At 50.0% G+C, this 27,438-nt stretch overlaps 1 protein-coding gene and 1 non-coding gene across 2 annotated transcripts; one reads left to right on the top strand and one right to left on the bottom strand.

The window, feature by feature from the left end:
• Positions 1 to 1,093: 1,093 nt before the first annotated feature.
• Positions 1,094 to 27,291, top strand: PSKH1 (protein serine kinase H1). The gene is made up of 3 exons (XM_037041461.1): positions 1,094 to 1,231; positions 11,003 to 12,029; positions 25,038 to 27,291. Exons 2-3 carry the CDS (start codon positions 11,073 to 11,075, stop codon positions 25,353 to 25,355), a joined length of 1,275 nt encoding a protein of 424 aa, XP_036897356.1. The 5' UTR covers positions 1,094 to 1,231; positions 11,003 to 11,072; the 3' UTR covers positions 25,356 to 27,291.
• Positions 2,386 to 2,487, bottom strand: LOC118983980 (U6 spliceosomal RNA). Its single transcript, XR_005065834.1, has one exon. It is a non-coding gene; the product is annotated as a U6 spliceosomal RNA (small nuclear RNA).
• Positions 27,292 to 27,438: the final 147 nt, after the last annotated feature.

Here is a 27,438-nt window from a genome sequence, read left to right as displayed (position 1 = left end):
AAAATTACTGGCTCACTCTGGCCTGGTAGCTCATCTGGTTAGAACTTTGTTCTGACACACCAAGATTTTGGGTTTGATCTCCAGTCTGGGTACATATGAGAATCAACCAATAAATACATAAATAAAGGAACAACAAAAATCGGTTTCTCTTTCCTTTCCTCCCTCTCTCTAAAATCAATGAAAGAAATATTTTTGTGTAGCCATTTTAATATGAAAAAGAAGGAAGGAAAGAAAGGAAATCACTGGTTTATATAATCCATTAAAGGCAGTTCCATGTACAAAAATAAGTGTTCATTCAGTAAAGACCTGTTGAATCAATGAATAGACCAAAGTGGGAAAGATGGAAAGAGATTACAATCTTATTATCTGCAGCCCGCCCCTACACTCTGGGTGGTCTGTAAAGTAGTGAGACAATTCTGATCTTACAGAGAAGTAATTGTGAGTGATAAGTTTTTTTTAAAACAAAATCTACTTGCTTTGCAGTCTTCGCACCTATATTCAATTGCAACAAATAGATGTTGTTCCTAAATTGCCCAAGACTGACCACCAATCCCTCAAGTACCATTTTTAACTCTTCTGAGATGGAGATCAAATTTAACGCATCCGAGTGCGAGTTATTTTAACTGCAGTTTTCAAAGAATGTTTTTGTTAATTAGACTTAGATCGATCTTTTGCGGAGTTTCAGAGGCACTTCTAGAAATCTGTTGACAGGTATTATGTCCCCAACCTTGTATGACAGAAGACTCTCCGCTAACCAGAAACTTGAAACTTCTTCTCTAACCAGTTCCCCTTTTATTTTTTTTAAATTTAATCTTTTTACTTTTTCCGTTATAGTTGATATTTTATATTATTTTATATTAGTTTCAGGTGTACCTTCTTTTCTAGAATAGGTTCCTCAGCAGATTACCGGCGAACAACAGTTGAGCAGCAATTAGACGCCCCCTAATCCCAGAGCGCGCGTCCCCGCCCTGAAGGCGTTGATTGACAAGCCAGTCTGGGAGGGCCCACAACCGCGTAGCCCGGCCCTCCCGAGGGTCCGCCCCCGTCCCCGTCCCGCCCCGCCCCGCCCCGCCCCGCAGGCGGCCCTGGTTTGTTTTGGCGTCAAACGCGCTTTTTGATGACGCCACGACGCTAACGCCTGAGGATGGCGGCGGCGGAGGCGGCCGTGGCCACGGACCCGAGAGGGTCAGCACAGCCGCCAAGACGCCGAAGAGCCCGCCGCCCCCTCGAGGTGAGGCGGCCCGGCCCAGGGCTACGGCCCAACGGGCGGGAGGGGCTGACGAGTTGCGGCCACGGTCGCTTCCTGGCGCACGGGGCCTGTCCTTTCCCAGACCGGAGCCCTCGGCCCGTGGCAGGTGTGCCGGGGGCCCATGGGGCTGGGGAGCAGGCCTGCAGCGATGTCTGCTCGGGGTTCCCGGTGTCTGAGGCTGGAGTGGCCTTGAAACGTGCTGCTGCGCTAGGTAGTCCTTCTCTGGGGCCTCGTGGGCCTGGTAGACGTGGTCAGCTGCCTTGCCCGCTGTTCAGCCAAGCCGGCGTCGGTCACGGTGAACTAACTCGGTTGTCCTCACTCCCTTGTGTCCAGCACCTACTCCACATCCCTCCTTTGCGAGTGAACGCCACGGGCTGGCGGGAAACTGGTCTCTTCCTTATTCGATCTGTTAAAAAGCAGGCCTGAGTCCAGCCAGGTCGCCTGCCCCGCAAGCCAGTCAGTCATCCCTCTGCTTAGAAGGGGAAGCCCAACTGTCCATGCTCACTCCCACTAAATGAGGCTGCTGAAGTGATAATTCTCATCTAATAAGTTCTTCATTGCCTGAAACTGGCTCCTTAGCGCCTAGAGGCTAAGCTTCTTACGGAGGCATTCAGGGCTCTTCATAATCTGATAGAGGCCTAACCCTAAAGTCAACACCTGGGCATTTTGACTTCTATTTACATATTTTGTTATTGGGGGGTGTGAGCCTTCTGTTAGCTCTGTGGTTTAATACCCTTGTGCTTTAGATACCCAGTTTTCTCATTTTTAAAGAAGTATTTTATTTATTTTTAGAGAGAGGGGGAGGGAGGGAGAAAGAGATGGGAGAGAGGCATCAACGTGTGGTCAACTCTCCGACTTGGCCCTTAACGCTGGCATGTGCCCAGCGGTTCTCTTCTCCTAGGGCTGGCATGTGCCCTGACTGGGAATCGAACCCAAGACTTTTTGGGTTGCAGACTAGTGCTCAATCCACTGAACCATGCGAGCCAGGCAGTTTTCTCATTTTTATAATACTCTTTCCCTTTCCACCCATCAGTATGGAAAATTGACATCTGGCCTTATAATTCACCTTAGATTTTATTTCCTTGGGAAAAAACCTCCCTTGCTTCACATATAACCAGTGACTCCTCTGTACTTTGTAAAATATGGAACGCTTCACGTATTTGCATCATCGTTGCTCAGGGGCCAAGCTAATCTCTGTATTGGTCCAATTTTAGTATCTATGCTGCCCAAATGAGCACAGTCCTCTACTTTTACATATGAGACTGCTGCTGGGTAGATCATGTGTCTCATGGTGGTGAGTTTGGGGGTAGTGTTTTTTATCTGCATCCAAGTGTCTGGCTCTGCCTGGCATAAAGTAGGAGCTAAAGGTGCAGCTGGGATAGATTGCTGGTTTAAGAATTGGTAGGGATTCACCTGTATTGTTGGGCACCTATCACCTGTATTGTTGGGCGCCTAGGATCTGAAATGAGCACAGGTAACCTGTATTTTGGGTTTGCATGTGTGGTAGGTGGTATGGCCGGGTCACTTTTGATAGTCTAGTTTTTCAAGATACAGAAAAGAGCTAGTGGGAAGGGCTAGCTCTGCCTTGTGGCTCCCCCTTGCAGTCCTACAGCGGTACCTTGGGGAGGCAGTACGATTTGATGGTAAGACGAGCTTTGGTGTCAGAAAGACTGGGAATCATTTCTTGGCTGTTATGAGATCTTGAGGCTCTTTGAGTCCTAGTTTGCTCATTCCAAAATAGGAATAATCATGCCTACTTTATGTGGTTGCAGAGAGAAGAGTGTGTATAAGACATTTAGCACAGTTGGAACTCAGCAGATGAGAGCTTCTGTGTTTAGTAATGGCTGTTCTTCCCGGAATGTGTCCCTTGTTATAAGTAGATCTCATCTTAGTAAGCCTGTTTGCTCTTTGGACTGAGCCCCATGTAGAAGGCTGCCTTGTGTTGTGATTTCCTCAAAGGAATCAGGGAAAACTGACAAAACTGCTTCTACGGAGGGCAGTTGCAATTGGCCATTCTCTTAGGAAGCCTGACTCACTAGAGGGTGAGTTTGCTAAATAAGCACACTGTCCAAGTCTAATTGCAGTTCTTGCACTTGTTAAGTTGTATTAATGGGCTAGAGAAAGTGCAGCTTTCAGGAAATCTGTTTGGTTCTGGCATTGAGCTAGACTTGCCTCACCTGGAATGGAATACCCCTACAGACCTTAGTGTCTATAGAATCTGAACTAGATGCTGGGGTTCTTTGTCAGTCACATAAATGGATGAGACTTTGATTTGGCCTTTTGAACATGTGAGCATGTTTTGTGGGCATCTTTAGTCCTCTCAGAGCTTCCCAAGTGTATGATGTGAACGGGCTGTTGGTGTTCCAGAGCACTGACCCTTGAGTTTGGAGATAGCTGAGAACGTCTGTCTCCAGTGGCTACAGGGCGCACAGAGAAAATTTTGAGAAATACAGCCCTAGGAGAAGAGAACCAATTCCGTTTGTTGAAAGCTGGAGAGAGACTTACTGTACTTACTTGAACTTCTTTTCCTTCCAAGAATCTTGCTCAGTGAGTATTAAGCTGATTTGTGTTGGCTAGGTCATCCCTGAGCTAATTCTTGGTACAGCCCTATATTGCCATGTTGTCTAATGCGATGCTGAAGTAGAAAAATGTGATGTTTTCATTTGCTGGGGGAAAATTATATCAGAGGGACCCTTTTAAGGCTGCTAGTGTTTTTTGTTTTTTTTTTAGTATTTTATTTATTTATTTTTAGAGAGAGGGGAAGGGAAGGAGAAAGACTGGGAGAGAAACATCAGTGTGTGGTTGCCTGTCATGTGTCCGCTAATGGGGACCTGGCCTGCAACCCAGGCACATGCCCTGACTGGGAATCGAACCGGTGACCCTTTGCTTCACAGGCCCATGATCAATCCACTGAGCTACACCAGCCAGGGCAGGCTGCTAGTGTTTAAGTGGCCTCACAGGACATCTGAAGGGTAATGGATTAAGGGACTCTTGGTGCGGAATCATCTGGGCTTAAGTTCCTTGAGAGCAGAGACCGTGGCTACCTTTTTTGTGTCTGGCACAATCCCTGACAAAGTTCCTGGCTCACTAGAGGACCTCAGTAGATATTTGTGGGTCAATCCTTGGAATTTTGGAAGGAGAACCTCAGGTACATTGCCTGAGTCTGTATTTCTGACGATGGGAGGGGCAGCAGGTGGGATGTCTTAGGTGGAGCTGGGGTCACGATAAAATGAAGAGGACACAACAAACTTTTGAACTTCTCTCCTTCTCTTAGTCATAAGGAGGAGTCTGCTCACCAGTTATTACCATGTCCTTGAGATGCGGGGTCCCAAATTACTACATTCCAAAAAGAAGTTATAACAATTTTTATTATGAAATAATGCTAAAAGTTAAAACATTACAGGAGTGAATAAGTACAAGTGTCTTTAGACACAAAACACCAATAATTTGGTGTATGTTTGTCCAGCTTTTGCCCTTATGCATATTACTAGTCTGTAGATTTCTACAATATATATTTTTGTTAACTTAAAAAATATAATATGTGGTGATGATTTAAAAACATAGCAACAGCCCTGGCTGGTGTAGCTCAGTGGATTGAGCACGGGCCTGCGAACCACACGATTGCGGTTTGAATCCCAGTCAGGGCACATGCCTGTGTTGCAGGTCATTTCCCAGCAGGGGACTCACTAGAGGCAACCATACGTTGATATTTCTCTCCTTCCCTTCCCTTCTAAAGATAAATAAATAAAATATTTTAAAAAAACATTCGTTCCCTGGCTGGTGTAGCTCAGTGGATTGAGCTCAGGCCTGTGAACCACACACGATCGCGGTTCGGTTCCCAGTTGGGGCACATGCTTGGGTTGCAAGCCAGTTCCCGGTTCCCGGCAGAGGACGCAGGAGAGGCAACCATACATTGATCTCTCTCTCTCTCTCTCTCCTTCCCTTCCCCTCTAAGATGAATAAATAAAATCTTAAAAAAACAAAACAAAACATAGCAGCAGCACAGACATATATAAAGTGAAAAGTAAAAGTCCCCCTTCCTTCCTTCTGCCTGTTCCCCCCACATTTCCACACCTAGAGGTAACCACTGCCAACAGTTTCTCTTCTACCCTTACAGGATATTTTTTTCCATGTATATGTCTAACTTTTTAAAGCCCCTCTTGGGACATATGCTTTAAACTACTTAATACATCACAGACATGGATCCTGGCATGAAGCCACTCAATAAAATTAACTAACTGGTGTCTTTGTCAATATACATGGATGTATCTCATTCTTTTCAATAGCTGCAGCTCATTCTGTTATATGGCTATATCTCAATTTATTTCCTTACTGATGGGTATGTGGGTTATTTCCAGTTTTCCATTTTATAAAGAATGATGCTTAAACTTTCTTGTACAAATATATCTTTGCATTCTGTGAAAATGACTTCATAGTACTAGTTCTGAACATGCAATTGCTGGTCCCATGTCAGGCTTCCTATTTTAGAGAGTGGAATCATAGTTCCCCCTGAGGCTGCAGATGTCCTTGTTCAGGGGTCTAAAGTGATAGGTGACTTTGCCTGGTATATCTCTGCTTGCCTCATGACAGACATGCTATTTAGCAGTTACTGATTTCTGGGATTACTGAGAGATCACTGCCTACTTCATTTTGGTAGACAGTCTTCAAAACATGGAAGCAGAATGTAGAAATCTTTGCAGGTAAAAGGTCATGAAGCTTTGCTGTCTGTGAAGAACAATCTGAAGGAGTATCAGAGAGGGCTAGGTGTCTGTGGGCCCCTGTCTGGGAGACATCCACAGACCTGGCTTCTGTGTTTTGGAAATTGTTTCAGAATCCATCCTCCATCCTCACCCCTGAGCCTAGGTCCCTGGCCTCCCCAGCTGATGGGGTCAGGTCTGGCAGCTGGTGGACACACTTGCCTTGGAGTTCAGATAACAATCTGTAAGACCCAAATAGACCTGAGAGTTCCGCTTCCTTTGTTGTTGGCATTTACACAGGTGCTCAGAGAGCTTGGCTCTGGTTTAACCATCAATCTGGCCTCTTTCTGCCACTTGAATTTCTGAGGTCCTGGGCTTGTTGCTTCATGACAAATAGGAATCTGAGAGCCCGACCACCTTTCATTCATTGTTAGCAAACACTGAATGCTTGCACTGAGCTCAGTGTTTCGCTGGGTGCCAGAAAGTTCAGAAGTAGCCTCTTCCCTCAAGGGGTTGGCAAGTGTAGTGATCAGAGGCAGGCAAGAGTGCAGCAGTGGGTGTGGGTGGGGGTGGAAGAGAGTATTGGGAGGATAAATGGTAGTGGAAAAATATGATAAAATAATAAATAAAATAGAGCACAAAGTACAGCAGTGAGCAGTGTGACCCAGATTGTATTTGGCATGGAAGCTTCAGAAGGCAGGCCCTTCAGAAACGGTTTGTTTGTTGATTCACCAGCTGAGTGGTGTGAAGAAAGATTGAGGCCTTGACCTGGTGAGGCCCAGCTCTAGTTCTTCCAGAGTCTTTTCTACATAATGGAAAAGAGCTCTGGATAGAAAAACCATGAGATCTGGGTCCATGCCTGGCTGTCACTATTTAAGTGCAGGGACAAGTTTCTATCCTGAAACCCAGGCATATGCCCTGAGTTGGAATCAACCCAGTAACCTTTTGGTTTGCAGGCCAGTGCTCAATCCACTGAGCCACACTAGCCAGGGTGGCCTGTCATTTCTGTAGAGTGTAATTGAGGACAGTAATGTTAAATACTCACTCACACCCATTGTGTAACAGTCTTGCCTTTCTTTCTTTTTAAGATTTTATTTTCAGAGGGAGGGAGAGAAACATCAGTGTGTGAAAGATACAGCGATTGGTTGCCTCTTGCACACTGCCAACTGGGGAACCTGGCCCCCAACCCAGGCATGTGCCCTGACAGGGAATTGAACCGGCGACCCCTGGTCTCAGGCTGTTACTCAATCCACTGAACCACACCAGCCAGGGCAGATTTTTTTCTTTTGTAAACTTTAGTGTTTTTCATTAGGACCCGACTAGGTATGCACATTAAACAAAAAGAGCCAGTGTCATGCCTGGAGATAGTTATTTTGTGTATCTAGGGTTCTGCCTCCTCCCCAGGAAGAAGTGACAACTGAGTGGCCCGGTGGGTCACCCATGCAGTTTGTCTTTTTTCTGGGTGGTGGTAGGCGTTGCTTACCATGTGGTCTTGAGGATCAGGGGCCTGCGTTCTACCTCAGGAGTCCTGGCCCAAGAGCCCTCCTTTCCCTGAGCTGTAGCCCTTTACTGCATTGAGGTCTTGTATTTTCCCTGAAGGAAGAGATGAGTTTGCAAAATTCCAGAGTCCATAGTTCTAATCTTCGGTCTCTGTGACAAGGAACCTTGTTTCTAAATGCCTTTGTTTAAATATAATTTCCTAAATTCCTGTGTGAGATCTTCTGGGCATTTGGGTGAGAACTGCAGTAAATCCTGAAGAGCCTCGTTTTGGTGGAGGAATCTTTTCTTCTCCTGAGGGAAGATAAACCTCATACTGCTGAGAGTCACATTGATTTTAACATACTGACTTAACATACTGTTTAAAAAACTGTAGCCCTTAATCTGTGGTTTCTAAATTCCTCTTTTTTATCTGATGGATTGGTAATCAAGGTTTTAGGTATATTTCTGAGATGAGTTTGTTCCTTGCAAGAGTTGGCTACATCAGTCAGTATCACCACCTTGAATAATTAAGGCCCTCTGCTTAATGGTACCTGATGGCCTCTGTGTCTTCTCCTTGACCTCCAAGGTGCTGCAGCAAAACCTACGTAGGTCTTTTTGCTGCCTTTGATGGGATATATTGCTAGCTTTGCAAGAAGGTGGGGTGGGTGTTAGATATTGCCCCTTGGCACCAAACACCACCCTTGGGCAACTGTGAAGTCTCTGACCCTGACTAGTTCTTTTCAAATATTAGATTCTGCATCCAGCGACCTTCAGTTAATGTCACGTAAATGTTCCACATGCCAAAACTAAACGCTTCCCACTGCTTTCTGAACCTGTCCCTTTTGCTGCACTCCCAGCCCTTTTCCCTAGGAGCCTGAGTGAGGGACTGAGTGCCGCTCTCACTCCACCCTTTCTGCCCTTATGTCTAGCCTCCAGTCCTGATCAGTTTTCTTGCTGACATCTCTCCATTCCACCCCACTGCTCAGGCCACTACTCCCTCACTGGTCCTTTTAGTCCAGTTTGACCCTCCTCCAGTTTAGCCAGGTGGCCTGCCTGCCTTCTTTCCTTCTTCTTTTTTCTTTGATTTTTATTTCTTATTTTTAGGCAGAGAGAAAGGGAAGGAGAAAGAGAGAGAGAAACATCCATCAGTTGCCCCTTGCACTTCCCCCACCTGGGACCCGGCCTGCAACCCAAGCACATGCCCTAACTGGGAATCAAACAGGGACCCTTTGGTGTGTGGGTTGATGACCAACCCACTGAGCCATACTACTCAGGGGCAGCCTCTCACTTCTTTCTTTCTTTCTTTCTTTTTTTTTTTGGTGTTACTAACTTTATTTTAGACATAATGAAACTGTAAGTGGCTTACCTTGGCTTATTAAATTAATGCAAACTTTAACCTGACCTTCAGTGCTCTCATAATCTGACTTTAGCTCACCTGTCTAATTCACTTTTTTTTTATTTAACTCGTTCAAGTACAGTTTTCTTTCTTGTATTCCCAGCCCTGCCCCCACCTCACTTCTTTCTAAATACAGCTTGAGTACCTCTCCTTCTTTGTAAACCCTTTGATAGCTTCCTCTCACCTTCTAGAAAGGTCCTGGCCTCTCGCCATAACTTGTGCTACTCTCCACAACCTGGTTCCTGCTCACCTTTAAAATCTTAACCCCCAACACCCCCTGCAAAGCCTGTTTTTGTTCTATCAAAGTGCCTGTTTCCAGGCACAGGGTACTCTGGGTCTCTGGACATTTCTCTGCCTGAAACACCTCTCCTACCATTTTTCCTCATCTGACTCATTCCTACTTAAAATTCAGTGTGGGGTTCACCTCCTTCAGGAATCTTTCCCTAACCCCTGCATAATTCTACCTGTATTTTATATTGTTTCTCCAGCCTAACACCACTGAATACTGAAATTATGTTTTTATGCTTTTCACTTAGACTATGAGTTTACTGGCTGTGTTTTGCTTGTGTGTGTGTGTTGAAATATAATCTACTTTGGATATCTTATTCCTGTATGTCTAATGATGTTCAATAAATGTGTGATCTGAACCAATCATTTTTTTAAAGATTTTATTTATTTATCTTTAGAGGGGAAGGGAAGGAGAGAAAGAGAGAACTATCAATGTATGGTTGCCTCTCGTGAATCCCCTGCTGGGAACTGGTCTGCAACCCAGGCATGTGCCCTGACTGGGAATCGAACTGCGATCATGTGGTTCTCAGGCCCGCGCTAAACCAATCATTTTATCCTCAATTCTCTATGTTATAATTAATAGGCAATTCTCGGCTCTCTTCTTTCACCCATGGTGCCCTCACATAGACTTAGAGAAGGACAGCCTGGATAGAAGAGACCTCTGGAAAGCAGTACTTCCACACCTCACCTTGTCCAGGGTCCCGCCTGCTGTGTGGTATTAAGGGATTGAGGGATTGGAACATCTCTGTCTGGGAAGCAAATAGGGAAGGCTCCGAGATCTTCATCCCAAGGAAGCAGAGCATCCTGATCCACAGCCTGAGTCAAATTTGGATGGGGTTGCTGTTGTCCTTTCTGAGCTTAAGGCTCCCTCTGCCTCTTGAATCATGCCCAGTTTGGTGGCTACTTGGTGGCATTGTGCTAAGGCTTGTGGTCCAAAGTTCACTGGAATTTATTTCAGCTAGCTCTGGGACTTAGGTAGCATTTTAGCCACATACATGGTGACTGGGAAAGTGAGGGACCCTGAAACAGGGTGTTAGTGCTGTCAGGGTGATGTCGTTGGTAGGTTAGCGAAGCAGTGGGAGCTGCCCGGGAAAGGGTGCGGTCAGGGCAGAGGCCCAGGGAGGAGGTGGTTGTAGAGGGATCAGTGCCTGAAGGAGGCACAGAGGGCCAGGAAAGATACACATGAGGGAGGCCTCAGAGAAGCAGCCCCGAGGCCTGGTGAGTGACAGTGTTAGAGAGCAGGCCTCCAACACTCTACACCCCCATTTCAAGGAAGATGAGTCAGAGTAATAAGAGGACAATTTTAACATGTAAAATATTTATTTATTTATTTTTAGAGAGAGGGGAAGGGAGGGAGGAAGAGGGAGAGAAACATCAATGTGTAGTTGCCTCTCTCATGCCTCCTACTGGGGACCTGGCCTGCAACCCAGGCATGTGCCTTGACTGGGAATCAATGCAGCGACCCTTTGGTTTGCAGGCCCATGCTCAGCCCACTGAGCTACACCAGCTAGGGCAGATGACTTTAACATTTATAAAACAGAACTTCAACTAGGATAAGGCACCCAGGCAGAGTAGGGAGGAAGGTGGGGGCAGTAACAGCTGAGCCTGGTGCGTGTTCCTGTTCTCTCTCAGGGTTGAAAAGCAGCATGAGAGTAAGATCCACGGAGATGAAGCCAAGACCATGATGCTCAGATCCAGTCTTTTCACCTGGACTCTCCACTGAGCCTGGGCTCTGAGCACTCAGGGACCAAAGCCATCTTCCCTTCCAGGAAACCATATTAGAGCCAGGTCTTCAGGCTAGGACTATTGAGGGACAAGGAGGGGTAGGGTGGCTGGTATTCCTTCAGAGGTGTCCCCAGCTATGCTGAGTTGTCCTCTCTTCTGTCTGCATAGGTGTAGACGAGGCGCTGCCTGCAGAGCAGGTCCTGCCAGCCTCGTTGGAGAGGATGCCCCCGTGTCCGTGATGGGCTGTGGGACAAGCAAGGTCCTTCCTGAGCCGCCAAAGGATGTCCAGCTGGATCTGGTAAAGAAGGTGGAGCCCTTTAGTGGCACTAAGAGCGATGCGTATAAGCACTTCATCACGGAGGTGGACAATGTTGGCCCTCTCAAAGCTGGGCTCCCAGCAGCCAGTCAGTGTGCAAACTCCTGTCCTGGTGCTCCCACTACTGGCCACACAGAGCCTCCCTCAGAACCACCACGCAGGGCCAGGGTGGCTAAGTACAGGGCCAAGTTTGACCCACGTGTGACAGCCAAGTATGACATCAAAGCCTTAATTGGCCGAGGCAGCTTCAGCCGAGTGGTACGTGTAGAGCACCGGGCAACCCGGCAGCCATATGCCATCAAGATGATAGAGACCAAGTATCGGGAAGGGCGGGAAGTGTGTGAGTCAGAGCTGCGTGTATTGCGCCGGGTGCGCCACGCCAACATCATCCAGCTGGTGGAGGTGTTTGAGACTCAGGAGCGTGTGTACATGGTAATGGAGCTGGCCACTGGTGGAGAGCTCTTCGACCGCATCATTGCCAAGGGTTCTTTCACCGAGCGTGACGCCACACGGGTGCTGCAGATGGTACTGGATGGCGTCCGGTATCTGCATGCGCTGGGCATCACACACCGAGACCTCAAGCCTGAGAACCTGCTCTACTACCACCCAGGCACTGACTCCAAAATCATCATCACTGACTTCGGTCTGGCCAGTGCTCGCAAGAAGGGTGATGACTGCCTGATGAAGACTACCTGTGGCACGCCTGAGTACATTGCCCCTGAGGTCCTGGTTCGAAAGCCCTACACCAACTCAGTGGACATGTGGGCACTGGGTGTCATTGCCTACATCCTGCTTAGTGGCACCATGCCCTTTGAAGATGACAACCGCACCCGACTGTACCGGCAAATCCTCAGGGGCAAGTACAGTTACTCGGGGGAGGTGAGTCTGTCCTGTCCCAAGGATGTTGGGAGGCCCATGGGCGGGGGTTCTGTCCTGTAGCTTTCCATCAGAGGGATGTGCTCTGATGGCCGTGCTGGTGGGGCCAGGCAGGCGAAGTAAAAACAATGAAGTGAGAGTGGTGGGGTGTCTGAGTTTGAGGAGACACCCCACCAAGGACTTGGGGGCAGATAATTTCATTGGAATATGATTCCAATAAGCACAAGTGAAGGGTGGGGGAAATAAGGCAGAAGGGGAAAAAGGCAATAAAGGATACATTAATGAGTGGACTGTCACTGTGGGCCCCGGAACTCGGTCCCATTGAGGGCTCTGAATAGTCATGGGGACTGTATCTCAGAATTGTACCCTTCTGGGCAGGGAAGTGGGTGGTTTTCAATCCATTGATTCCTGTATGAGTCAAGAATTTCTTTGAGGGTTTTAAATCTAGCACTTCTGGGCTGTCCTGAATGCCAGCTAGTGCCAGAGAAAGTCTTCCAGCAAAGAAGCAGAGAGCTGCAGGCACCAGCGGTGGGAAGCAGTCGGCACACAGGCAGGATCAAGCTCAGGCAGGTTGACAGGAAGTGAGGCTAGGCCTTTGTAGTATCTGCTCTGTAGGGACTTGGACAAGCTGGAGTGGCCATGCCCTGTCCCAAGGAGCAGCTGCTGCTAATCTCTGCCCAGCTTTGCTGCACAGCACCGAGGAAGTGAGGACCCCACACTTCCAGACCTTCCAGCTTTTGAAAGAGAATCAGAAAAATCTGATTTTAAAGTGTTGGAATCTAATTCATGTATTTAAGCAGTACCTTGTATGCCAGTAATTGCTAAACGCAGGCCAGATTCAAACAGCTGGCCATCAGTTTGTGTCTTTGGATCCATTGATAACCTGGGGGGAAAATCCATTAGGTTTCAGCGATGCTGGGAGCTGAAGGAAGGTGCAGAATAAGTAAGAGCCACTCAGTTCCGAGGCAGGATGCTGACAGGGTAGGAAATGAGACTGACTGCAGGGAACAGTGCTACAGGCCGGAGTATAGTGGTGTGCTCAGCGAGGCTCTGAAGAAAAGGATGTTTTTCAGCTTTATGTATGAGGAAAGATGAGCTTTGTAGGGCAGTGGGATTCTGCCAAGGCAGAGGGGAGCCCTCCCCCAAGTGCTCCCCACAGTGTTCCCCTAAGCTTTGGGCTTGCTGAGGAGCTGTCCATGCCTCTTAAATAACCAGCATGGTAGGAAGGGAAACTCTGGGACCAGATCCCTTTGGCAGCCCAGCTTCCTCCCAGGGATTTCAGCCTGGGCTCTCTCTGGCCCCAGACAGTTGACCCAGAGCAACATTTCCTGCAGAAGTTACCCACAGCCTCACAACACTGCCTTCAGCGTTTGAGGTCCATGCTCCCTCCCTCCCAGACATGGTTGTGGGGTCAGTCAAGGACTTCCCTCGTGTGGGTGGGGGCTGCCCTTCTCTGGGGAATTCCCAGGCCATGTTTCTCCGGGTGGTGTGAGGAAAGGAAGGAAGCCTTCCTCTTCAGGCCACCTCTGTGCTGGCCACAGGCAAAGAAGAAACTGGAACATTCTCCAGCTCCTCCCTAAAGTTTCTCATGTTTTCTTCCTTGCTCCAAATGTGTTCTACAAAACAAGCATTGAAGGGGTGGGGGGCAGAAGCCCAGGCTGCAGTGGGGTGGTCATAGAGGACGCTGTCCTACTCAATCTCGGCCTGGGCCTGGATTCATCATACGTTAGAAGACGCAGAATCCACCTCACAGAGAACGTGTTGTGCCTCAGCCCTGCTTGGTTTGCTCTGTTCTGCTCTGGGTGCTCTAGCCGCTGGAGCTCTGTGTGGTGCCAGGCTCTTAAGGGTCCTGCTGGCAGAGGGAGTAGCAAGCTCAGCTATAGGAGGGAGGGAGGTTTCCCAAGAGATGCTGACAAAGGAAAGACTCTTTAGAGAAGTCTGTAGGTTTGCCCAAAAGTTCCTGATTCTGGCAGTTGTTGAAAAGGCAGTTTTTCTAATTGGAGCTTATGGAGCCTTGCTAATTGGCTATTGATTATCTGAGAGTAGAGAATGACGAATGGGGTATGGAGCGGATTCAGGCCTCCTGCTTCTACTGTAGCCACAAGATTGAGTCCTGGGTTCTACTTCCTGCTTTACTAGAATTACAGGGAATGAATCGGGCTTTCAAAGTTTAGGGGATACTGTACAGCCGTTGGCTCTGCTACCTTTAATCAGTTTCCAGTTCCAGAGTTGAATTCCTGGCCAGCCCTGACAACACCTGTCTATTACCAGGAGCTTGGCTGACCCTCAAAACAAATTCTACCACTGAATGACAGAGAGCTCTGGATTTGTCTGGGTTGTTTTCTGGGTAAGGAGGCCTCATCATAAGATCAGGCTCTCTGAATTGGAGACCAGTCGTCTGTCTTTCTGTTCTGCCGGTCATTGCCTACCCATAAATGCACCTGGGGAAGATCCCCATCCCTGTGGAACTTAAGATTGCTTGGGGCTAAAGGGCTAGAAATAGGAAGTGTCTGCATAATGAACTCTTATTGTCAGGTATATGCCAGCTTGGGCCTTGGCATTGGAGCCCCTGGGCCTGGGCAGTCTGGAACATGGGCTGTCAGCCTTAAGTCAGGTGGCTGGCCCGGCCCCCTTCTTAGGTCTGGGCTCAGGCCTTGCCCCGTCCAACCATCTGCCTTATACTCTGTGATAGTCGTTTGCCCTTATAAAGACCATCTCAAAGAATGAGGCCCTGACAGAAAACATGTCTGAGAGCACGCCACAGTGAGGGGAGTGTTTCCGTCTAACTCCTTGAATAAATAAAGGTTTGGAGGTATGCATTCCTCACCTGACAGTATGTCCTCTGGTATTTTTAGGGACACTTTTCCTGTCGCTTGCCCCCTCCTAGTGGTGTCTTGCGTACTGTGGACTTAAACAGAAAACATCCTGTAGGATATAGGCTTTGAGCAGGAGGAGGCTCAGAAAAGGAGGCATTACTGACTGTGCTTTTAAAATAAACAGGAGATTGTTTGGGAGTATGGAGCAGAGGTTGACGAGGGTGAGGCAGGTCTGGTGTTTGGTGTCAGGAGCTCTGTAGTGCTGGAGGCTTCTTGGGGCTTGGGAGTGTTATGTGGGAGGGAGCCTTTTGGTTTCTTGACAGTGAAGGGGGCAGGCACCAGAAAGTGTCCTGGGAGATTAGCAGGAAGATTTACTGAGGGCTGTTAGAATAATCCCAGTTTGGCCTCCTGGGGATGTTTGGGGCAGATCCGGAGTCCCAGAAAGTAGGCTTTATGTGGTAAGCATGAGTTGTCATTTAGGAGAAGGAGTGTGGGGTGGAACCCTCCTGTGGCTCTGTAGGCTCATCAGCTTGTGAGGGCAGATTGAGAGAGGACTCAAGCTGCCCTCTGGGCCAGAGTGTACATAGGGTCCTGCCTCGGCACCACCCTATGGGTGGGACCCATTGGCAGAGGGAAGCATACCAAGTGGGTCCTTCTTTAGTATCCTGCCCACCACGATCCTGACAGTCTAGATGCTCTGGCCCCAAGCCTCACCCCATTCCCCGTGTGACATTTGCTCCACTTACATACTTCCCACACTAAGCTTTTGTTCAGACTTTCCCCTCTGCTCCCAATCTTTAGAAGAGGTCCATTGCTCCCTTTCCAAATAATGCTGACCGCTGCCATTGTGTAGTGCCTTCTGAGTACCCTCAAAATCTCTAACCTCCACAACAGTCGGGTGAGTGTATTCCCCCCCTCAATGCCTACCTTACAGATGAAGAAACTGAGGCTAGTGAGGTTAAGTAACTGGTCCATGCTCTCACAGTTAGAAGCGTGTCTGGCCTGGGATTTTTTTTTTCCTTTTAAGATTTTATTTATTTACTTTTAGAGAGCGGGGAAGAGAGGGAGAAAGAGAGGAAGAGAAACATCAATGTGCAAGAGATACAGTGATGTGTTGCCTCTCACATGCCCCCAGCTGGAGACCTGGCCCGCAACCCAGGCATGTGCCCTGACTGGGACTTGAACTAGCACCCTTTCCGTTTGCAGGTTTGTGCTCAATCCACTGAGCCACACCAGCCAGGGCTCAGGCCTGGGATTTAAATCCAGGCCATCTCAGCTTTCCCATCCCCATAGCCTACTGCCTGACAAATGCCTCAGCATGTTGTTGGACTGTTTTTGCACTTTCTTGGGTTGTTGTCAGTGGACATCCCTCTCCTCCCTGGCTTATGAGATCCTTGAAGACACTACCAGTGCATATGCTCAATATTTTCTCCTGGCTTCTCCTGAGGGAAATGCCATACTGGTTGTTGGTGATGCCCTCAGAAGACACCCAAAAGTTACTGGTGGGCAGGCAGACCAGGCTGCCCATGCTAGCTGGGTGTGCTCTCTACTGGGGGGCTAGACTTTAGGAAAAAGTGGAGAGACTGCTGGCGATATGCTTGGGGGGGTGCTGGCCAGACCTACTTAGAAGCAAACAAAGGTTTCTTGGAAGAGGAGGGAGAAGGCTGTGGCACATAGTTTTGAGAGGAGAGATCTGAACACTTACCCAGTGACTGGAGGTGTCAGAGTGGAGAGGGCCAAGCTAGAGTCACAATGGCCGTGATGGGGAGACGCATTGATCAGGTGTGAGGGAGGCCTGCGTGACTGAGAGTAGTCTGAAGATACAAAGAGCCTCCTTGAGAGAGCAGCTTCCTGTTGTGGAAGGCCCAGCAGGGCTGGAGCAGCTGTTTCTAAAGGCGTGAGTGGCACAGAGTGAGCGAGTCATCGTCTGCACCCACATACTAGAGGACTGTTATGGTTCCGCTTGCAAATTCTGTGATTCACTTGACATGAAATGTGACACTGCTAGTCTAATGTCACTGCTTTTGTTAAGAGTTCTATTCCTAGAGGCAGTACAGATGAAGTGTCTCTTGGAGGACTGATGGTAGAGAGATGCCATTGGCAGCTTTGCTGCCTCCCCGTGTCTAGCAACCTTTAATAGCCATATGCCTCTGTTTGGGCAGTCTCGGAGCTGTGGGCAAGACTAGGTGACGACACCGGGAACAGATGGGCTTAGGCAAAGCCTTTCTCAGAGCCTCATTCAGGAGAGTGAGTGCTGCTGTGCAGAGGACAGAATTCTCATGGGGCAGGCAGCCCACCCACAGGACCCGTCTGCCACTGCCTGGGGGATAAGTGTTGGTGGGAGGTGGCTCCCCAGGGGTGGGTTTCTGGGCTGTGGGCTGACCATCTACCGGGGGTCCAATGGCAGTTAGTTGGGCCATCTTGTAATTCTGATGGCCCTGTGGTAGGATGAGTGCCAGAGCTGATACATTCCTGGCTCAGCTCTTCTCCACTTTCTAAAGTGACTGCTCTGCGGTGTTGAGGATGAGAGTGTGTGGCCGATCTCGGTGCTCTCTAGGTGAAGGGGTGCGTGTGGGAGCTGGTCTTGCAGCCTGGTTCCCGTGCTCCAACAGTGAGCCCCTGGGTGAGGGGATAAGACCTTGCCCCAGAGCCATGGGGGTGCTGCGGGTGGACGTGGGAAAGCTGGAGACCGGATGTGCATTTGGGCAGCAGAGAGAATAGAATGCAGGGAGGTGGGTGGCATGTTTCCTGGCTCCTGCTTAGATTCTGCTGTATGCCTTTAATTGCCTCATGTTCCCATTTCAGAGTGTATGGGGGCTGTGATGGACCATCAGTTCTCCATTCTTTTCTCACTGCCCCCTCCTCCCTGAGTCAGAGGATGGCTTTCCTGTGTCTGAGTAGTTAACAAAAAATTGTAAGTTGATTTAGAATTCTTTGCTCAGAGGCATCCCTAAGCCCTTGTTTCCTGCCTGGCTGCTGGGTATCAAGTGCTGGATGATGATGCTGGCTCTATGTGAGGGTCCCAGTAGGACAAGCAGTCATTGCCCCCTTATCTGTTCAGAAAGGATCCCTCAGCAAGGGCCATGAGTCCATACCTTACCAAAGCTGCTGGTACATAGTAGGTGTTCGACAGATAAGTCTCCCTTCCCTGCAGGAGCAGATGCCTGCAGATCCCTGCCTGGTCACTGGGAGGTGGCATGATTTTGTGCACTGGGTGTGGGCGGTGGATCCTCATTGGTCACCGTGGATGGAAGCCTCCTCTTGGTCGGAGGCCTCTTGGAGGAAGACAAGAGTGGCTCCCTCCTTGTGGGGGCAGGAGGCAGGCTTTGAGTGGAGAGCAGAAGCATCTCCTGTATGTGCCATCTCTGGGCCACCACTTGGCTCCCTGGAGCCCTGCCCTGTCTTCTAGGCATCCCTCTGCCATTGCCGTTCTGGTTGCACACTCCCAGAAAGCAGTGCACTTCTGTAGTGGCAGAAACAGGTGCCCGTCTTTCAGGATTGCTGTATTCAGCCATTCCTACCAAAATGCCTTGCTTTGACAACCTATAGCATCTCGTTGACCCAGGGTCCGAGCTGCTTTTCATGGCTGTTGTTTCCACCCCTGGCCCCTCACTGAGACCTCTCCAACAAAAGAGATGTGTTCGGAGTGGTTACTGGTGCACCATCTGCCCCTTCCCTTTCTTTCTGTTACTGTCTGTCTCCATCAGATAGCTCTGCCCTCTCAAAGGCCCTGTCATTTCTAGGCCCCCGCACTGCTCTGGGAGCTGCTGAGGCTGCTGCCTCTCCCACATTCTGACCTCTTTCAATCTGTCAACGGCCTCCCTTGCACATCTCCCTTCTGCCACTGCTGAGGTGGAAGCCCCTCATCCAACCACTCCCCACTGGCCATACCTCTCCAGATCTCCATCCTCGGTCAGTTCTGCCATCATACAAGGTCACCCTTCTCATGCATGCCTGTCTGGCCTCGGTTTGTCTGTCTTCTTGTGCGATTGTGCCTAGACCTGAGCACCACTCCAGTGTGACCTGGCCAGTTGGACATAAAGCTGGCACCTTCATCTCTTCACTCATCTTGCTACCCTGTGTTGGCCAAGTGCCTGCCCTGGGCCGAGTTCAGCGTACCAGGGTTCCAAGGACACCGACCTTTGGGGGCAGAGGCCACAGTGTAAGTGATATGCTGACAGGCATTGGGTTTCCAAACTGCCTCGGAAACTAGAATTCTGATTAAAGTAGAATTAGAAGTTAAAAAAAATGAAAGCCTGGTTGGGCCTTGGAAACCACCTGGCCTCAGCAGAACCCATGGGTGGAGACAGAGGAAACCACTGTGCAACAGGCTCTGAAATACAAGGTCTTCCAGGGCTGGTCCACGACACTGTTAACAGCAGGTGTTATTTGTCTGCTGGCACAGGTGGCCGACATCGCCTGACTCCACATCGGATGCATGGCATCTCTCCTGACCCTTGAGCTGTGTTTTGTCTCCCTCCTGTCCCTGTCCTCCACTCTGTGATGATGGAGGCTCTGAGCAGGAACCAGTAGAGGCACGGGGTTTCATTTTGTTATTTTTCTCAGAATAAGTTTCAGAATGCAGCTTTACTGACCTTGAAGTTTTGCCTTTTATCATTTTTATCTTCATTCTCTGTCTCTTTTTTTAAGCTTTATTTTTCTTTTTTTTAAAGATTTTATTTATTTATCTTTAGAGGGGAAGGGAAGGAGAGAAGGAGAGAAATATCAATGTATGGTTGCCTCCGGTGCATCCCTCACCGGGAACTGGCCTGCAACCCAGGCATGTGCCCTGACTGAGAATCGAACTGAGATTGTCTGGTTCGCAGGCCCACGCTCAATCCACCGAGCTACACCAGCCAGGGCTCTCTGCCTCTTTTTAAAAATTATTTATGTTTAAGAGGTATTATTTTTTTAATATTTAATTTATTTTTAGAGAGGGGAAGGGAGGAAGAAAGAGAGGGACAGAAACAGCAGTGTGTGAGAGATACATCAGTTGGTTGCTTCTTACATACTCCCAACCGGGGACTGGGCCTGCAACCCAGGCATGTGCCCTGACTGGGATTGAACCAGCGACCTTTGAGTTTGCAAGCCAGCACTCAGTCCACTGAGCCATACCAGTCAAGGGCTCTCTGCCTCTTTTTAAAACTCTCTTACCTTCCTTCTTTTTCTCCCCTCAGGCTCTCTCCCAACATCCTTCTCTTTTCTGCTGCTTGGCCCCCATCCGCCCCCTGCCAGGTCCCAGGGTGGTGGGTTCTGTCTGGTCTGGAAGCCCAGGCACCGGGATGGCTATTGTCTTGACTAGAGGAGAGGTACTGGCTCCGCTGCCACAGAGTGTCTAATTCTGCTGAGGTTTTCAAAGTGCTTTTCTTCATGGGCAGCATCAGTGTGTGCTGTTCTTGTCACACAACGGTTCTGTTTGCCTGAGTGTACCTGAAGCTCCATTTCCTAGAATTTCCAAAGTGCCCTTTTCTCTGCTCGCCTTCAAGCCCACGAAAGTATAGGAAGGAGGCCTCTGAGGGTGAAAATTCTGGGTCTGAAAATACATCCTGAGGGAAGAGACAAAGCTGAGGGAAGAACTGAGTCATGGGAGCAAAACCTAGGCGTCTTTCTTCCCTTGCGTCCTCTAGCAGCTCTTTGGTGGGGCTGTGTTGTTAGCCAGGGAATCTTCCCCCGAGTCATCATGGGTTGGAAAAGAACACATGCATGTCAAGAGGTCAAATTGGCTTAAATGTTAGATGCCATGCTTTTCCTCAGCCAAACAAGGAAAAAAGTATGAGGAGCCATCTTTTTAAAATCCAGGACTTTAGAAACTGGGAAAGACTTAGAATTCATTGCATTTACCTCCTTTGTATTAAAAGTGAAGAGACTGTGATTTCTCTAAGATCACATAGAGCAGGTAGAACTAGAACACAGGTTGCTAGGCTTGTAGCCTAACACTTAATCTGTCACCCAGATTCCACCTGGAAGAGACACCAGACCTTTCTCACCCCTCACTTGAGAGTGGGCAGACCTGCCTGCCAGAGGGTGTCTAGGGCAAGCCTTGTGAGCTGGGTTTGCTGCTGGAAAGAAGCCACTTCCTCCTCTCTCTGCACCCAGGCCAGAGAGCTGTCTCTGTCCTTTTCCCCTTAGCCCTTGAGCTCCAGATGAGACCACTGGTAGTGGCTTGGGTCATATTCTTGTTAGGTCCTTGTGACATTAAAGGTAGAACAAGTTGTGCTCTGACTGGCATGGCACAGTTGATAGGGTGTCATCCCATAAGTCAAAAGGTTGCAGGTTCGGTTCCTGGTCCGGGCACATGCCTAGGTTGTGGCTTCGGTCCCTAGTTAGGGTGGGTATGAGAGGCAACCAGTTGGTGCTTCTCTCTCACATTGATGTTTCTCTTCTATCCCCTTCCCCCCTCTCAAAAAAAAAAAAAAAAGAAAGAAAGTAAGTTTAAGGGGAGGGGCTGGGGAATGAGGTACATCCTTTGAGCTGGAGTGGAAAGCCCTTTGGGATTTGGTGCCTCCCTCCCAAGGGAGGTTTGGACTCCACTGCTGAGGAGTGGCTGGTCCAGCAGGAGGAGGGAATAAAGGGGGTGAAGTTGGTGATGGAGTGTCCACAGGAGAGGTCCCTCCTCGAGACCCTGTTAGCTTCTCTGCTCTGACATTATCAGTAGTAGCTACCCTAACTACAAGGGGACAGGGACTCTGGAGGGTATGGACTAGAGAGAAGGTCAGCCAACCTGATGGTCAGAGCCGAGTGGAGATGATGTCCCTCCTCCAGCAGCCTCTCTCTGTCCTCAGGACAGAGCCCATCCCCTGCCCACACAGCTTGTGAGAGACCTGTGGAAAGGAGGATGTAAGCTGTCCTCCGGGGTGTTACAGCTGTCCTCTGACCCCACTGCAGAGGGAGACCTGAGTGTCTGGGGCAAAGCAGACTGACATTTTGACATTTTCTTCCATGTCCTGTGCTCCATGGCAGCCCAGAGACAGGTGGGAGCCTCTGGGAGACTGACCAGGTTGGTTCCTGGGGCCTGTCCCTTTTGTCAGCCACCCGAGGCCCACATGTGTCCCTGATCTGGGCCCAAGTATACTAAGGTGAGAGTTCTGTTCCTCACCCAGAGCCTACAGTTAGGGTTGTGGAAACCCAAGGGTGTGACTGTTTAATCATTTTTCTTTTTCTTATGCCCAAAATACTTCCTGGCCAGTCAGTCCAGCCATAGGCTGACAGACATACTCATGTGTTTTCAGAAGCCCAGACATGTTGAGGAAGGAGGTGGGTTGGTCAATAGGTGCTGAATGCTTTCTTAGGAGGTGCTGAATTGGATTTAGGGCCAGAATTGGAATTGGTTTTCTTTTCTGAGCCCCATTGGAGACCGTATAGGGTTCTCAGAGGCCCCTAATCTGGAAGTCAACCTAAGCTCTGCCCCACTGTTAGGGGGCTAGGTGAGGACCCCTTCCTGTGTTCCACTTCCCTGACATCCTGGTGCAAGTCCCTCGGTGTATGAGTGTTAGGTTGGGGGCCATTGGCACAGCCTGGTTCTCGGGTCAGCATGGCTTCAATCATATTGGCTTGGGGGACCCACCAGGCCCAGCTACTCACAGGTCTTCCAAGACGGGGAGAACTGGGGCCTGCCAGAGAGGGCTGGGCTGGCCCTCAGACAAATGAGTCCATCTGAATTCTGCACACAGTCTCACGTACACAAGTAATTGGAGAGGCAAGTGTTTGGGGGAGTCAGAGGGGCAGATCAATCCGACTCACTTTGGCACTAATGGATGGGCCACTCTAAAAGCAGCAGGGGTTGATGCCTGGTGTGTGCTTGTGCCACTTTGGAAATCAAGATGCTTAAGCCCACATGGCAGGTGTGGTAGGAGGCCCGTCTAAGACTGCATTAGACTGGTTTGGAGCTGCAGGGGGCCTTGGTTTGGGCGGGTGTGCCTCCGATCCATCTGTGTTCAAGTTGTTGGCTTCTGGGTCCAACTTTGCAACTATTTATTATTTCATCTGCAGAGGAGTTGCCCTCTTCGATCTTGGCTAGACCAAGGGGTGGAGGCAGAATCCATGTCCTAGCCCCTCTTGGCTAGCCCAGTCTGCCAGCTGTGTCTTGGGGCTGTCCCACCAGGCCAGGCTGAGCCACAGTGTATTCCCCGTGATTCTCTGAGACCATAAAAGATGGCAGGGCAGCACTGCCCTGTGAATCAACCTGCTCAGTTCTAGATGTGCTGTGTCCATCAACAGCCTCATTGTGCCTGCTTCTTTCCCTTTCTTCGTTGAGTGATGGGGGCTGCAGTGAGTGTCTGTGGTCCAGACTGGCTGGCCCCTCACGTTTGCTCCTTGTGTTCAGGTGGCAGTAGCAAGCCATGAGGCTTTCTTGAAGTAGGAGGGTCACTGTTCCCTGCTCCCCCTCACTACTCTCAGACAGCAAGTTATTTATGGGCCTTCTTAGGCTGCATGCTCTTGAGGCCCTGACTGCTCACCCTCCTCCTGAGGGGGCCAGTATCTGTCACCCCAGGGAACTCTGGGAGCTGGCCCATTGTTGTGGGAGACCCTGTTGGATAGCTGTTGAGAAATGTAGTCTCTCTGTTACTGTCTTCCAGTTCAGCTCAGTAAAACTTGAGATTTGCCTTTCAAGGGGCAGGGAAGGGTAGCAACTACAAGTTGCCCTCCCCCTTCTTCAGGACTCTGCGTGAGTGGGTTCCCTGCTCCACCTCTGTACACTGGTGCGGAAGGGCAGTGGGAAGGAGTTGGAGGTCAAGGGAACCAAGTTGGGGGCAGCAATAGTCGCCACTTAAGTGTGTCTGCTGAGTGCAGGGCCTGTCGTTGTTGCTCACCACTACTGTGTTAGTTAGAGGGAGGGAGCATCCTCTCTTTAAGGACTAGGAAGTTTGCTTCTAAGTGGCCTGGTTTGGGCATCTAGGGATTAGAGTTTAAGTGTGGCTCTGGGGCCTGTCGAGGCCTGCTGGGAACAGGACTTCCGAAATGACAAATGTGTCTGGAAGGCAGTAAGCAGGGTCTCCAGAACAAGATGGAGCTCACAACTCTTTTTTTTTTTTTTTTAAGATTTTATTTATTTATTTATTTATTTTTTAGAGAGAGGGGAAGGGAGAGAGAGAGAAACACCAATATGAAAGAGAAACATTGATCAGTTATCTCTCTCACACCCCCAACTGGGGACCTGGCCTGCAACCCAGGCATGTTCCCAGACCAGGGATTGAACCATTGAACTTTCCTTTGCAGGATGATGCCCAAACCCATCTTAAAAGGGCAGTCAGGGCAGTTCTTAAAATTAAAGGTGTTACCCTGTCTTGTGTGGCTCAGCGGATTGAGCACCAACCTGCAGACCAAAGAGTCACTGGTTTGGTTCCCTGTCAGGACACATGCCTGGGTTGCAGGCTGAGTCCCTGGTTGGGGGCGAGTGAGAAGCAATCAATTGAAGTTTCTCTCTGACACTGATGTTTCTCTCCTTCTCTTTCTCCCTCCTTCCCCTTTAAAAACAAATAAAATATTTTTTAAAAGATTAAAAAAATTAAAGGTGTTTATGCTCAAGATGAGACAGTTCTCTGTAGTCAAGAGATGTGTTTATGTGTACATGGCAAAGAACAACACAGTGACTTCTGGCGGCAAACCTGGCAAAATCAGAGCAATCGGGGAAGGTGACTCACGCCCTCAGAAACAGTGGTGTGGTCTGTGCTGTATTCCAGAGCAACCTGCCTGCTAAGACCGTTGGACACAGAATCCACGTAATGCTGTACTCCTCAAGGATTTAAACTTACTGAAAACTAAATAAGTAAAAATGGATTTGTTCTCTTGAAAAAATAAAAACAGCCTGGCTAAGGATATAGATGAAGGTTTGAGTCATTCCCTTTAAAACCCCTGAGTTACGGTGGTCTTGGGGTAAGGTGGTGTTGGGGGGGAGGGGTTCTTGACAGGAGCCACCTTCCTGAGCCTGAGCCAGGCTTTGAGTCCAGGAAACCTTAGAAGTTTGTTCTTGGGAAGGGGCGAAGGCCCTTCTCCTTGTCAGACGCCTTGTCAAAACAGCCTCTGCTCTCTGGGTGGGGAAGGGAGGCCCAGAATGTTCTACATTGGAAGAGCCAGGCAGTGCCTTTGTGGGGAGAGTGCACATGCCGGGGAAGCCTGAGTGCTGTGGTAGGGCATTGTTGGGATGGGGAAGGCAATACTGAGTGCTCTCACTCTAATGCTTGTCCTTGGCCTCTAGCCCTGGCCCAGCGTATCCAACCTGGCCAAGGATTTCATTGACCGCCTGCTGACTGTGGACCCTAGCGCCCGAATGACTGCAATGCAGGCCCTGAGGCACCCGTGGGTGGTGAGCATGGCAGCCTCTTCGTCCATGAAGAATCTGCACCGCTCCATCTCCCAGAACCTCCTCAAACGCGCCTCCTCGCGCTGCCAGAGCACCAAGTCTGCCCAGTCTACACGTTCCAGCCGCTCTACACGCTCCAACAAGTCACGCCGCGTGCGGGAGCGGGAGCTAAGGGAACTCAACCTGCGTTACCAGCAGCAGTACAACGGCTGAGCTGCCTGGCAGTGGTTGAGACATGGCATGGTCCCAGCCTGGTCACACACTGCTGTGCCATCTGGGCCCAGTGCCCTCTCTGGAGATGGGCCTATATGGTCAGTGGTAGGTGAATGCTCAGCCACTTCTCTGTGCCTTCAGTAGCCCCTCTCCTCACCCTGGGCCTGATGTGACAGAATGGAGGGAGCCCAGGGGACTGGGAGCCCTCCGAACTAGGAGCCTGACTTGGCACTGATGTTTCTTTAGGTGGGTAACAGCTCTAGTACAAGTTGGGGAAAGGGTGGGCCTGGCTTTCAGTCTCCTTCACCCCTTGCCTTTGGCTCTTCCCCAGACCAAAGAAGCCGGCAGTGCCAGGCAGAGGGTGTCCTATGGTTCCAGGATTCTTTGGGACAGTTACTTCTGAAAACCCCCCTTACCTCCACCAAACCTTCCTGCCTGTCCCCCGCCCCCTCCACGTTTCATGGCATCCTGATCCTCATGATTATGCTCCGGTGAGAGGCCCAGGTAGGCCCAGGTTGTGCCTTGGCTGGACTCTCAGCCCTTGGCCAAGTCAAAACGGATCTCAACCTCTCAGCCAAGATCTGTCTTTCTTCATGGAGCTTGGCCCTTCTGGACTGTGTGACCCTGTTGGTAGCAGGCTGATGCCGCGCTCCAGCTTTCCTCTGACTGTGAGAGAGATCCTGCCCACCATTAGCCACTGCTCTCAGTGCCTCCTTTGCAGAGACTACCACCACCTCCCTCTTCCCCTAGATGCCTATTCTATTCTCCAGGTGCCTCCTTCTCAACTGTGGGGCATTAAAGGGAGCCCCACTGCTGCTAGCTGGGGGATGGAGGCACCTGGGCCAAGGCAGAGGGCAGGGGCTTCCCAGGGAGAAGACCCATCAGGGTGCCAGTGCCAGTCTTGGTTCTACCCTTGGTACTTCCATGGCCCTTTCCCTTCAGGCTCTGCTCTTCCATTTTCAGCAGCTGCATGAAGGCGCCATCTAGTGTCTGGCATGAGTATAGGCAGCCCAGGAACCTTGCTCACCCTTCACCTTGTCCAAGAGGAAGTGGGAGGCAAGGAGCTGCTGCTTTGAGGGAGGATCTCGGGGCTACTCTACTCTCCCCTTCTGCTGAGCTGCACAGCTCCCCTGGAACTTAGCCAAACTGTGTGATCAGCCTCTGAACCCTGAGTGCCTGGGGCCTTGGCCTTGCCTAGTCTAGCCTGTCCTGTTTCTTTTCACAGCGTTACCCTTATAATCTGGGCCCCACTGAATCTCAGGCTTGAGGGAGCCCCTGCAGGAGGTGAGTGGAATTAGGTGGCCGCTTTCCCAGAGGTCTGAGCCAGCTCTCCCCATGTCGGTCATGGTGCCTCCCCCACCACAAACTGGGCTGGAACCCAGGCCCCCTCCCTCTGCAGCTGCTTTCAGTGGGTGGCAAGGAGCCAGGGCCCAGCTTTAGCCTTAGCTAGAGTGCAGGGCCCCTGCCAGCAGGGGCGGTTGGACCCTAACTCTGTTCCTCCCTGTGATAGCTTTGGGTCAGGCTCTCCTCCTTCTGCATGTGCCACCTCCAGTGGGAAACCAAGCCAAAGAGACCACTCTGGGCCAGGTCAGTTGTGCCTAATACAACCCCTCTTTCTGCTCCCAGTGCCCTTGGCACAAGGCAGTGGAGAGCCCAAGCCCCATGGCCTCAGAACTCCCCTCACTTTCCTAAGTGCCTCTGAGGGCCTGAAGCCCTGGGGAATTCTTTCCTTTCTTGCCCAGGATAGGCCTGGTCTTGAAGGTAGGGAAGAGGAAGTTTGGAGACTTGGGCCTTTGATAGGCCCACCTGGGCCTTTATACCATGGACAGTGGATGGAGAATGTGCAGTTATTTATTTTGTGTACTCAGTTTGTAAATGTATCCTCTGTACTCAATAAACAGGCTGCCCTCCTTAGGGAAGGCCGCCCATTCCGACAGCCCAGGCCCATTCCGACAGCCCAGGCCCATTGCTGTGGGCCAAGGAGTCACCCAGGAGCAGGAGGGATGGGGGGCCCAGACTGGGCATGGCTGCTCTAGGAAGATTCTGACCCCTCAACACCTTGCTGGAAGACAAAGTCCAAGTG

The sequence above is a fragment of the Sturnira hondurensis genome, unplaced genomic scaffold (assembly GCF_014824575.4).
Source record: "Sturnira hondurensis isolate 20B ecotype Veracruz unplaced genomic scaffold, ASM1482457v3 Scaffold0003090, whole genome shotgun sequence".
In the NCBI taxonomy this organism is placed as follows: Eukaryota; Metazoa; Chordata; class Mammalia; order Chiroptera; family Phyllostomidae; genus Sturnira; species Sturnira hondurensis.
Note: the sequence above shows the minus strand (reverse complement) of the source record. Positions and strands in the feature narration are given on the sequence as shown.

Bases quoted from the DNA above. Each gene is read 5' to 3' on its own strand.
- PSKH1 (XM_037041461.1), top strand. From the start codon at position 11,073: ATGGGCTGTGGGACAAGCAAGGTCCTTCCTGAGCCGCCAAAGGATGTC. The intron at 12,030-25,037 runs GTGAGTCTGTCC...CTTGGCCTCTAG, and splicing joins AGTACAGTTACTCGGGGGAG to CCCTGGCCCAGCGTATCCAA.